This window comes from Lynx canadensis, chromosome X (genome assembly GCF_007474595.2).
Source record: "Lynx canadensis isolate LIC74 chromosome X, mLynCan4.pri.v2, whole genome shotgun sequence".
Taxonomy (NCBI): domain Eukaryota; kingdom Metazoa; phylum Chordata; class Mammalia; order Carnivora; family Felidae; genus Lynx; species Lynx canadensis.
The window spans coordinates 80,885,910-80,898,638 of NC_044321.2; the positions used below are offsets into that span (position 1 = coordinate 80,885,910).

The 12,729-nt window shown below is 44.3% G+C and overlaps 1 protein-coding gene across 3 annotated transcripts; it reads left to right on the plus strand.

The window, feature by feature from the left end:
• The first annotated feature begins 6,831 nt into the window (after nt 1-6,831).
• LOC115507544 (G-protein coupled receptor-associated sorting protein 2) lies at nt 6,832-12,515 on the plus strand. 3 transcript variants are annotated; one of them, XM_032592179.1, is made up of 5 exons: nt 6,832-7,261; nt 7,828-7,914; nt 8,484-8,551; nt 8,890-8,967; nt 9,268-12,515. In XM_032592179.1, exon 5 carries the CDS (start codon nt 9,589-9,591, stop codon nt 12,163-12,165), a length of 2,577 nt encoding a protein of 858 aa, XP_032448070.1. In that variant the 5' UTR covers nt 6,832-7,261; nt 7,828-7,914; nt 8,484-8,551; nt 8,890-8,967; nt 9,268-9,588; the 3' UTR covers nt 12,166-12,515. The 3 variants fall into 3 exon arrangements, with proteins under 3 accessions (XP_032448070.1, XP_032448071.1, XP_030161826.1); XM_032592180.1 differs by lacking the exon at nt 6,832-7,261 and having other exon boundaries at nt 7,635-7,914; XM_030305966.1 differs by lacking the exons at nt 6,832-7,261; nt 8,890-8,967 and having other exon boundaries at nt 7,635-7,914.
• The last annotated feature ends 214 nt before the right edge of the window (nt 12,516-12,729 follow it).

Here is a 12,729-nt window from a genome sequence, read left to right on the forward strand (position 1 = left end):
TTCTCCTGCGCCTTCTTGGCACTCGGCTCAGATTCAAAACCCAATGTCTTGGGGCACCTGGGTGGCTCAGTCAGTTAAGCATCCAACTTCGGCTGAGGTCATAATCTTGCGGTTTGTGGGTTCAAGCCCCACATCAGGCTCTGTACTGAAAGTTCAGAGCCTAGAGCCTGCTTCGGATTCTGTGTCTCCCTCTCTCTCTGTCCCTCCTCTGCTCACACTCTCTCTCTGTCTCAAATATAAATAAACATTAAAAAATTAAAAAAAAAAAAAAACAGTGTCTTAAAGTGCCCTGCAACATGCGGACCCTTTTGTGATGTAGCGCCACTGAGCCCTACCAATTAAGGCCTTTGGCTGGCACCTGCAGGGTCTTTTTTCCCTGGGGAGGCAATTAATCCTCTTCCCACATTACTCAAGGAAGGCGACTATTCTCTCCCAGTGTGCCCCTGAGATCACTACAGCGCCCCAAGGTCGGTTCTTTCCCCCAATGGTGTGCACACATGGTACGCTCTGGTCCAGAGAAAGTCACACACTTTTGAAACCTCTGAGCTTAAGTTCCTAAAGCTGTTTGCAAAATAGAACCTGGCACTTTCTGTATTTCTCATTCCTCGGTCCGTGGTCTGGAGAGGTTTTCCTCTTGTGTTAACTCAGTACTGCAATTTCACAGCCCCATTGTCTTTCTCTCCCTTTTGTCTCTCCACAGAAGGGGTTACCTCCCCTCCATGCCTACGCTGTTTTATCTCCCCCAATTCACATACATGCATCTCAATCCCACAAAGCTGTCTCTCTCCACCTGTGGAGATCCTTCTACCACTCTGCAGATTGATTTCCTGCATGTTCCAAGTGATCTGACCTCTATATAGCTGTGTTTGAGGGAAGAGGGAAATTCCAGTCCCCCTACTTCTCTGCCATCTTAACTCCTCCCAAATACTTGGATATTAATCAACACACTTCTGAATAACACATGGGTCAAAGACCTCTCAAGAGAAACTAAAATATTTTGAAAAAAATTATGAAAATATATTTTATCAAAATTGTAGGATGCAGCAAACAATGCCTAGAGAGAAATTCATAGCATTGAATATATTAAAAAATAAAAAGGATCTTAAAATCAATAATTGAAGCTTCCACTTAGGCAACTAAAGAAATAAGAGCAAACTAAAGCTAAAGTAAGCAGAAGAAAATTATAATAAAAATTAGACCAGAAATCATTGATATGAAAACAGGAAATCAAGAGAGAAACTCAATAAAACCAAAAGTTGGTTCTTTAAAGATTAATAACATTTATAAGTCACTAGGCAGCTTAAGAAAAAAGAGAGAAAGATAAATTATTACCACAAATGTTTCTATGGACATTAAAAGGATAATGAAGGAGGGGCGCCTGGGTGGCGCAGTCGGTTAAGCGCCCGACTTCAGCCAGGTCACGATCTCGCGGTCCGGGGGTTCGAGCCCTGCGTCAGGCTCTGGGCTGAGGGCTCAGAGCCTGGAGCCTGTTTCCGATTCTGTGTCTCCCTCTCTCTCTGCCCCTCCCCCGTTCATGCTCTGTCTCTCTCTGTCTTAAAAATAAATAAACGTTGGAAAAAAAAATTAAAAAAAAAAGGATAATGAAGGAATAGTATGAACAACTTTGTCCAAAACATTGATAACATAGAAGAATTGCAACAATTCATTAAAAGATATAATCTACCAAAAATAACACAAGGATAAATAGATAATCTGCGTAATCCTATAACTGTCAAAGAAGTTGAATCAATGCTTAACAACCTTCCAAAAGATAAAGAACCAGGGTCAAGTTTACTGGTGAATTCTACCAAATATTTAAGGAAGTAATTATACCAATTTTATCTAATCTTTCAAAGAAAATAGAAGTTGAGGGAATAATCCCCCCCCAAATTCTGAGACCAGCATTATCCTAATACCAAAACCAGGCAAATACATTACAAAAAGGGAAAACTATAGACCAATATATTTAATGCAGATAGGTGTAAAAATCCTTACAAAACATTAGCCAGTAAAACCTAGCAATGTATAAAAAGAATATATACCACAGCCTAGTAGAATTTATTCCAAGTATGCAAGACTGATTCAACTTTTGAAAATAAATTAATGTGATCAATGACATCAAAGGCTAAAGAACAGAAATGATATGATCATATCAATAGAACAGAATAAAACATTTGGCAAAATTCAATACCCATTTATGATAAAAACTCAGAAAACTAGGAATAGAGGAAAATTCTTTAAGCTTAATAAGGAGTATCTACAAGAAATTTACAGCTAACATAAGGGTGAGATGCTTTCTGCTAAGAACAGGAACAAGGAAAGGATATCCCTACTCACCATTCTTCTTTAATATCACCCTGGAAGTCCCAGCTAATGCAATAAGAGAAAAAAAGGAAATAAAAGTATACAAATGTGGAAGGAAGCATTAAAACTGTACTTCTTCCCAGATGACATGATTTTCTCTATAGAAAATCTCAAATAATCAAGAAAAAAGCTGTGGAACTAGTGAGCAATTGAAGCCATGTTGCAGGATACAGGGTTAATTTACAAACCTCAATTTTTTTTCTTATATACCAGCAATGAACAATGGAATTTGAAATTAAAAACATAATACCATTTATATTAACACCAAAAATGAAATATTTACGTATAAATATTTAAAAATATGTACAAAATTTATTTGGGGAAAAATACAAAATACTGATGAAAGAAATCAAAGAAGATCTAAATAAATGGGAAAATATTCCATAAGCATGAATAGGAAGGCTCAATATTTTCAAGATGTCAATTCTTCCCAACATAATCTATAGATTCAATACAATGCCAATCAAAATTCCTACCAGTCATTTTGTGGATATCAGCAAACTGATTCTAAAGTTTATATGGAAAGGCAAAAGATCAAGAAGCAAACAAAATACTGAAAGAGAACAAAGGCAGAGGACAGACATTACCCAATTTCAGTACAGTCCATAAAACTACAGTAATCCAGACAATGTGGTATTGCCAAAAGAAAAGACAAGTAGATCTGTGCAACAGAAGACAGAGGCCAGAAATAGATCCACACAAATATAGTTAACTGGTTGTTGACAAAGGAGTAAAAGTAACTCATTGGAGAAAGTATACTATTTTCTACAAATGGCGCTGAAACAACTGGTATCCACAAGCAAAAAAAAAAAAAAGTGAATCTAGACACAAATCTTACATCTTTCAAAAATATTAACTCAAATTATATTACAGAGCTAAAGGTAAAATGAAAAACTCTAAAACTCTTAGAAGCTGAAGTGAAAGTCTAGATGACTCTGTTTAGATACAACAAAAAAAGTGTGATCCATGAAAGAATATATCGCTAATTTGGACTTCCATTAAAAATAAATCTTCTCTGCAAAACATTCTGTTTATATAATGAAAAGACAAGCCAAAGATTGAGAGGAAAAGCTTTGTAAGACAGACATCTACTAGAAACCTGGTATCCAAAATATACAAAGAACTCTTAAAATTACAATAAGAAAACTATCAACCACATTAAAAATGGGCAATGATCTGAACAGACAACTGACCGAGAAAGCTATAAAGATGGCAAATAAGCATATGAAAAGATGCTCAACATTGTATGTCATTATAAAATTGCAAATTAAAACAACAAAAAGAACCAAGTTAAGCTAAATGGACAAAAAAAAAAAGTCATTGTCCATAATGATTGAGATGGACAAGGAATAGACCAGGCCTGGTGAACATGTGAAAGTTTACCTGTATGTTTGTAGGAAGTGGGGGTGGGGCTGGGGACAGAGCTGTAGTTATAATGAATCAGCACAGTTGCTTCTATATCTCGGGCTTAACAATTGGTGGTTATTTGATTCTGAAATTTAGATTTCAGGGGCAAGTTGGGTAAACACAGGTGTTAGTGCAGTCACTGGGTAGTAGAACCATGGCTGTTGAAATGTGTTAGACGGTAATCCATTGTAGGGTAAACTAAATATTGTTTGGCAATTAGACATAGGTCAGTATCCTTTAATCTTTTAATCTTTTTTTTCTTGTTTTCTGACGTTACAGATGAAATTTAACCAATTTGAGCTGGTTTCCTCACCTGTTATATGAAGGTAGTAATAGTATATTTTGATAGTAGTCCCTATTGTCCACTATTGTTATAAGTTAATATGAATAAATACCTTAAAATAAGGCCTCTCTCAGTTCAATAAGTGTTAATGAGTAATAGTGGCTGTTCTATAAATGAATTTACAATATATTGTTCAACGGGCATTTAAATGTCTTACAGCAAAATCTCTCAGCTATTGGTAGATCCACCCCTCTGTCACAAAGATCTTGGAATCAAGATTCCACCGCATCCACACTTATCAGAGAAGCTTATGCTTGTATGATTTTGAATATACCTGTAAACTTTTAGGATAAGAAACTGCATAAGACATACACTACAAGTAAATGTGGCTTCCACAAAACAGAGATTTCTTTCACTTTTGTTTCTATCTCCAGTCCCTAGGATAAAAAATGTATTCATATGTATTTCTTGAATGAATGAATGAAAGGCACCAGAGACTTTAACAAAGTGAAAGAATAGTTCAGGGAGGCAGGAAGATTCACACACACCCACAGATCCCAGCAGAGCTCAGACACTTCTTCAAGCCTGGCATTCACCCAAGATAGTATACTGTGGAATAAGGAAAATGATCCACAATTCAGCCTAAAGCCATTTAAACAGTACAGTAAAACTGGCCCTCCTCTGGGGGACCTCGGTGGCTTAGTTGGTTAAGCATCCAGCTTCTGCTCAGGTCATGATCTCAAGGTTCATGAGTTCAGGCCCCACATCCCACTCTGCTATCAGCACAGAGCCCACTTCAGATTCTCCATCTCCCTCTCTGTCTGCACCCCACCCCCACACTATCTCTTTCTTTCTCAAAAATAAATATTTTTTTAAAGTGGAACCAACTTGACAATAAATTATATTAAATACATACATACATACATACATACTTACATAAAGTGGCCCTCCTCTGATAATTGACATCTGTTGTCAGTCCAGATGCTGTATATAATCATCTCCAGATTTTTTTCCTGTCACTTAATATTGAAGTTATAATACATATAATACATATTTATCTAAAATAAAAGCTGAAATAAAAATACATGAAAGGTCATAGTAAGAATATGGTTCCCTTTTCATCCTCAAAAATGTAAGTGATTTTCAGCAAATGGGGATTTGTTCCAAGATGAACCTCAAAGGCCCTTGCATAAATCTTATATGGAAAACAGAGACAGGAGATTGCTAGAGAGGGTGGTTATAGTGGTAAGAAATGAGCCCCCAAAGTGATCCTCCCAGGGGTTGAGGCACAAATAAAGAAGGATAAGGAGAATGGACCATCATGATGGTAAATAAATTCAGTTCCTACCGCTACTATAACACATTACCACAATCTTGGCAGCTTAAAATAACACAAATATATAATCTTACAGTCCTGTATGTTGGGAATACAAAAAAGGTCTCACTCGTCTACAATGACGGCAGGGCTTCATTTTTCTGAGGAACCCTGGGAAGAATCTGTCTCCTTGCCTATTCCAGCTTCTGGGAGCTGCCTGCCTTCCTCGGACCATGGCTTTGTTTAATCTTCAAAGCCAGCAAAGGCCTGTCCTTTCTCATGCTATTTCACTGTCACACTGACTCTTGTGCTTACCTCTTCCACATAAGATGTACCCTTGCAATTACAAAGGCCAGGAAGACCCAGCATATTCTTATTATTAAAGTCAGCTGGTTAGCAATCTTAATTGCATCAGCAATCTTAATTCTTTTTGCCCTTAACATCACATGTTTACAGGTTCTGGAGAATAGGATGCAGATATCACTGAGGGAACTTTATTCAGCCTACCACAGTGAAAGTGCCATTTAATTGAGTTTAAAAGTTTTACAATGGGCACCAACAGGTCTGTGCTCAACCACAATTATGCTTAAACACGGTTTCTCTGTTTGCCCTATGGAGCACAGAAAGGAAGGGCTCAAGACTAGAGGAAGGATGTAGGGTTAAGGGAGTCAGAGGATTCAAGAACCACCAGGCTTCTGTCTTGTACAAGTGGGTACATGATGGGGCCTTCTCCAAAGAATGTCTGGGGAAACTAGATAGATGTGCAGGCAGATGTGCATGGCATCCAAGCTGGTTCTAATCCCTGCCACATATCCACATTGCCAAAGATCATGAGAGCTTGGACATGACTACAAGCGAAGACTTGATAGATAGGATAGTGGAAAAGGAGCCAGGACTATCCTGACACCAGACCATGGGGCAACAGACAGGAAAGATCCTATGACCCAGTGCAAGTCCTGACAGGGAAAGGCCCCCCTTCTTGGGCAACTGTGGGGACTGCGAAATGGCAAAGCATATTACGAGTTTGAATGAGGGGTGGGGGTGGGAAGCAGTGTGGCAGAAAGGGTGGGCACAGAGCAGTGTGGCAGAAAGGATGGGCACAGAGCAGTGGTTGGTTTTCTCAGGTTAGAGGTGCAGGTCTGCCTCTCTTTAGAAAAGGCTCAGTGGTGAGGCCTCGATGAGAGCCCCCTCCCACTTCCTCCTCTCCGGGCTCCGTGAAACAATGAAAGAAGGACTCCAGGAGGGCCAGGTGGTCTGGCCTTAAGTCGCCGCTCCCCTCTCATCCTGCTGTTCTCACAGCCCCTAGCCCATCAGCCTCCAGGAAGGAGGGCGGGCGGGATTGGGTGGGGGGGTGGGAGGCGGGCAGGATTGGGTGGGGGGGGTTGGAGGCGGGCAGACACTGAACAGGCTGGGGATTCTCACAAACCGAAGGACGGTTGATATCCATCCGCTGCTGCCTGCAGCACACTACCACCACCACCACCCTGAACTAGGGATCCTATCCCCCACTGCCAGTCGTCCCCAGGTCCCTTTTATTGCGGTGCCAGCAATGAGGGGGTGGTCGCCTCGGAGGTCCGCAGAGGCGGGCTGCTGTGAGCCCGCCCCTTAGGCTGGCGCACCTCCTGGCCCCGCCCCCCGTGGGTCGGAACTAGGGTGGGCCAGGGAGGGGGCGTCTAGCCCATTCGTGCTGTATCCCTCCGCCCCCCTTCCCGACACCCTTGGTGAGAGCGGTTCGTGCGGCATCCTGCGCAGCCCCTGCCCAGTTTGGTGCTGCAGCGCGGGGGGGCGGGACGCCTTTTTGCGATTCTGACAGCACGCTAGGTGGTGGGAGTCCGAGTGAGGAGCTCCGAGAAGAGGGGGAGGACAACAACCTGCACCTTGAGCCTGTGAAGGCAAGTGGGTTGTCGTGGGGAGGGGTGGGGGGCCCCCACTGTCGCCCGGCTTACAGCCTGCCCGGACCCCAGCCTCTGGCAGCCTGGCAAGGGGGAGGCGACCGGGTCGTACCCTGTCCGTGACAGAGGTGCGCAGCGCCGCGGGATCCCTGGCGAGGAGAGGCAGTGACCGGTGCGGGCCGGGCCCAGGGCATGGGGGCTGGCGGGAGAGGCTCCCTCGGATCCTGTGGAGGCGAACTGCGCCAGCCACTCCACAGCCAGCTTTCCAGGCGCCCATGACCCGCCCTCGACGGTGTTGTGCCGGGAGAGAGCTGTGGGGGGAGCCTGCTGCGGAAGAAATGGCGGAGCGGGAGCTGGGGTGGGGGGCACCTGGAGAGGCCGCCGGGGCGAGAGCGGGTGGGGGGTGGCGTTCGAGTTATTTGCCCAACTGGCAGGAGCCTGGGTTCGGTGGCGTCGGCTGTTCCGGGCCCTAATTCTGTAAAGGGGCCTATTGGCCCCCGGACCCTGGATGCTGTCTCTTAGCACAGGCTCCTGGTTGATTCGAAAGTCTTCTCTCTGCGAGGTAGGTCTGGTGGTTTCATCCCGCAGGGTGCATCTGTAGAGGAGAGGCTTGAGAAAAAGGAAGAGCAGGACAATGGCCTGGATTTCTGGAGGTATGTGGGGCTGGGGGTGCAGGGGGGAAATGAGCAGCAACCATTGAGTGGAGACCCAAATCGGGGTGGGGTGACTGCGATCAGAACACGTCAGGCGCATCCAAGAGTACCTTCCAAATTTCCCCTTTTTACTAGCCTTCTAAGTCCTTCCTTTGCCTTTCTCCTTCACCTCCACCCGAAATTGGTGGCAGGAAAAGATGAGCTAGGAGGTGAGGGTAAGACAAAAGTCATAATTACAAGTGTCACTGCACAACCTGTTTTCTAGAATATACCTAGGGGCACCCTTCCCCCAATTTATGCTGCGCAAGGCGGTGGGATGTGGTGCACCTAGTGGTGAATCCTCAGAATTGGAGAAGGGAGGCATGTGAAAGTGTGACGTCAAGAGAAGATGTCGTTGTCTGCAACCCTGAAACTAAGAGCTTAAGTAATAGAGAACATTCTACCAAGAGGACTTTAAATGTTGGAAGACAAATAATATGTGGGCTCCTATCCTTGGTGTTTGTGGGTCCACCCAGAACTCAGTTGCTGCCATGGTCTCCTGTCATGCCTTTTCATCTGTTTGTCCATAGGCCTACTTTAAAGCTGCTCACTTCTGTAAGGGAGGGAAGGAGGAATATACTGGCCCAAATCTGTGGAGGTTGGTATGAATGACAGCAATGCAGGGGATAGTGGCAGAGTAAGATCAATAGCAGGTGTCTTTGATCCACTTGGGTGTGTTTGATCCACCTCTCCTACCCTCTGCCATATTTGCACACTGTCACAGCATCTTTTCCTCATTTCCTGCAGGAGGTATTAGGCATATTAGTGTAGTTACGGATTGGGCCATGAATGGGAGGAGACAACCAGAAAGCAGGGACCATTAGATAGGAAAAAAATTAGACAAATTAAACAGATGTTTACATCAGGGGTCAGTGTGTCAGTCTGTCAACAAGGCACTCAGACTTCATTGTCTCCTGTATGTTTACTTCTCCGTAGGACTGCCTGCTCTCTGAGGTAGAGCTTAATACCCCTGAAACAAAGCAAGGAGGGGGAAATTGCACCATATCCTTGCAGGTTGGTATGAGATTGGGTGCAAACTTGAGTGGGGAAGTTGAGATCAACACTGGCCCAAGAATGACTAGGGTAGTCTGGGGGCTCCTAAGCCTCTCCCATTGCCAACACTCACCAATTTCACACCTGTTTTGTACCAGGCAAAGTAATGTGGCAAAATCTGGGGTAAAACGTGGGTGAAATGAGGGTGATGGAGAGACTTTCCATCTGTTCGCTAAGCTTTCAAGGTCCAGTCTCTGAATCTCTGCATGGAGTGATGCAATTTGAAGAGATTCAAAGCCCTATGTCATTCTCTTTCCTTAGATCTACCTCCAGTGGCATCTCTGGAGGTGTTGGAATTGCTGCTGACCACCACCCTCAACAGGTCTGCACCCACCTGGGAGCATCCATCATCCCCCAGCTTGGTTGTGCCTCTTCTGCGCTTTGTGATATTGACTGAGGCTGGGCTTTGGAAGCAGATCGATTGACTGCTGGACTGGTGATTGACTCTAACTCTTGTTTCCAACTATATCACGTGAATCACTGAAAGATCACAGTGTGAAGATACAAAACTGTGAGAGATCTGTGGTAGAGGCTGAGACTGGGGTAGGGGTACTTAACTGGGCCTCCTCTGTAACTTACACCATGACTGGGGCTGAGATTGAACCTGCTGCCCGGGCAAAGCCTGAAAAGAAGGCTGGAGAAGAGGTTGGGGGTGGGGCTGAAAGAGAGAATGAAGTCCCAATGGTGGTCAGACCCAAGATTAGGACCCAGGCACAGGTAATGCCTGGAGCAAGGCCCAAAACTGAGTCAAAGTCTATGCCTGGGGCAAGGCCCAAAACTGAATCCCAGGCAATGGCTGGGGCAAGGCCCAAAACTGAGTCCCAGGCTATGGCTGGGTCAAGGCCTAAAACTGAGTCCCAGGGAATGGCTGGGACAAGGGCCAAAATTGAGTCCCAGTCAGTGGTTGGGGCAAGGCCCAAAGCTGAAGCCAGGACAGTAGGGGGAGCACGTCCTAAGACCGAGGCCAAGGCAATCCCTGGGGCAAAGCCAAAAGATGAAGCCCAAGCTTGGCCCCAGACTGAGTTTGGGGCTGAGGCAATGTCGCAAACAGAGGGGTTGGCCCAGACCAGTGGTGTAGCCTGGCCACTCGTCAGTACTGAGTCTGGGCCAGTTGCTAAACCTATGGCCCTATCTGTGGATAGGGAACTGGTCAGTGTGGACACTGAGACGTTTCCTGGCTCCCAGGTTCAGACAGGAATTCAACCCTGGTTTGGATCAGGGGAGGAAGTTAATATGGGGTCTTGGTGCTATCCTAGGCACCGGGCCAGAGAGGAAGCCTCTAACGAGTCTGGATTCTGGTCAGCAGATGAGACCTCTACAATGTCCTCTTTCTGGGCTGGAGAAGAGGCCAGTATCAGATCGTGGCCCAGGGAAGAGGCCAATACCAGATCCAGGCATAGGGCTAAACATCAGCCTAACCCCAGGTCCAGGCCCAAATCCAAGCAAGATCCCTATGTTGATTCTTGGTCTGGGTCTGAGGAGGAGTCTGGCAATCAATTTTGCTTGTGGGCTGGAGAAAATACGAATAACTTGTTCAAGCCCAGAGTTAGGGATGAGGAAACTATGAGGTCCAAGCTTAGGACAAAGAGAGAGGACTTTTTTGAGTCTGAGTCTGAAGATGAGTACTCTAAAGAGTCCTGGTTTTTGCCTGGAGAAGAGGCCAATGGTAGATTCAGGACCAGAGACCAGGAAGAGCCTAATACTGTCTTGAAGCCCAAGGGCCAGAAAGATGTTAATAACAGTGGTAGGGTCAAACAAGAGCCCAGGTTTGAAGAGGAAGTCATTATTGGGTCCTGGTTCTGGGCAGAAAAAGAGGCCAGTATGGAGGCTGGGGCTTTGGCCATCTGTGAATCTACACCAGGGTCTGAGGAGGGGGCCATTGGTGGATCCTTGCTCTGGACTGAGGAAAAGTCCAATTTGGGGGCTGTGGCCAGAGAAGAGGCCAGGCCAGAGTCTGAAGAAGAGGCCATATTTGGGTCCTGGTTCTGGGATAGGGATGAGGCCTGCTTTGATCTAAATCCCAGTCCTGTGTATAAGGCTAGTTCCAGGTTCAGAGATTCAGCTGAAGAGGAACTTAAAGCATCATCCAGGCCCCAAACCTGGGAAGAGGTCACTGTTGAATTCAAACCTGGTCCTTGTCATGGGGTTGGCTTCCCATCCCCAAGCTCCTTTAGAATTCCTGAAGAAGCAGCATCTGTATTCTCTGACATGTTTGAGGGAAAGCCCAAGAATTTGGAATTTTCCCCAGAAGGGGAAGGGCAGGAATCTTTGCTTCAGTCTGATCAGCCTGAACCTGAGTTCCCATTTCATTATGATCCATCCTACAGGTCAGTCAGGGAAATTCGGGAGCATCTTAAGGCCAGGGAGAGTGTAGCACCTGAGAGTTGGTCCTGCAGCTGCATACAATGTGAGCTTAAAATTGGTACTGGAGAATTTGAAGAACTCCTTCTATTAATGGACAAAATCCGAGATCCTTTTATTCATGAAATATCTAAAATCGCAATGGGTATGAGAAGTGCTTCTCAATTTACCCGAGATTTCATTCGGGATTCAGGTGTTGTCTCACTTATTGAAACCTTGCTCAATTATCCCTCCTCCCGAGTTAGGACAAGTTTTTTGGAAAATATGATTCACATGGCTCCACCTTACCCAAATCTAAACATGATTGAGACATTCATATGTCAAGTGTGTGAAGAAACCCTTGCTCATAGTGTGAGTTCTCCTGAGCAGCTGCTTGGATTAAGGATGCTTAGACACCTCACTACAACTACTGACTATCACACACTGGTTGCCAATTATATGTCTGGGTTTTTCTCTTTATTAACCACAGGCAATGCAAGAACAAAGTTTCATGTTCTAAAAATGCTATTGAATTTGTCTGAAAATCCTGTTGTGGCAAAAAAACTATTCAGTGCCAAAGCTCTATCAATATTTGTGGGTCTCTTTAACATAGAAGAGACAAATGATAATATTCAAATTGTTATTAAGATGTTTCAGAATATCAGTAATATTATAAAAAATGGAACTATGTCTTTAATTGATGATGATTTCAATCTTGAGCCACTTATTTCTGCATTCCATGAATTTGAGAAGTTAGCTAAGGAACTACAAGTCCAAATAGACAATCAAAATGATCCTGAGATGGGACGACAAAGCTAGTGTGAATAACCACCTGCCTTTGATCAGCCTTATGTTCCCAAAGAGCCCTGAGTAGTGCTTTGGTTTTCACAGTCTGGTTTTATGTTGTAACTTATATTTTAATGCTGATGTTAACTTTGTCCAATCCTTGGTTTGAGCTGGATCATTTTGTGGATGCCAAATGAATATTAGAGCTGAAAACATATTTGTTGATATTTGTCTTGCTGTCCAGATTGCAATATCTTTTTTGGTATTGAGCTTCCAGTGAACTGAGTCGCCTATGTAAGCTACCCTGCTATTTGTTGTTTAAACATATGGTTCTCTATTCAAGTCTGTGTTTTCAATAAAGGTCTATGTGAAAATTGGCAAAAGTGACCCTTCAGTTTGAAATCCAGGTACAGATACATTGTGCACACTTACAAATACAGATAACTAGTAGTATGACAAACACCCTCATTGGAAAATCCCATTCCTAGAGTTTGAGAAAGGAGAGATTACTGTGTGCTGGTGGTATTTGAGAAATGCTTCAGCAAAGAGGGACCCACTTAAACTAGTGTAGGATAAGACAAACCATTAGGTCATTCT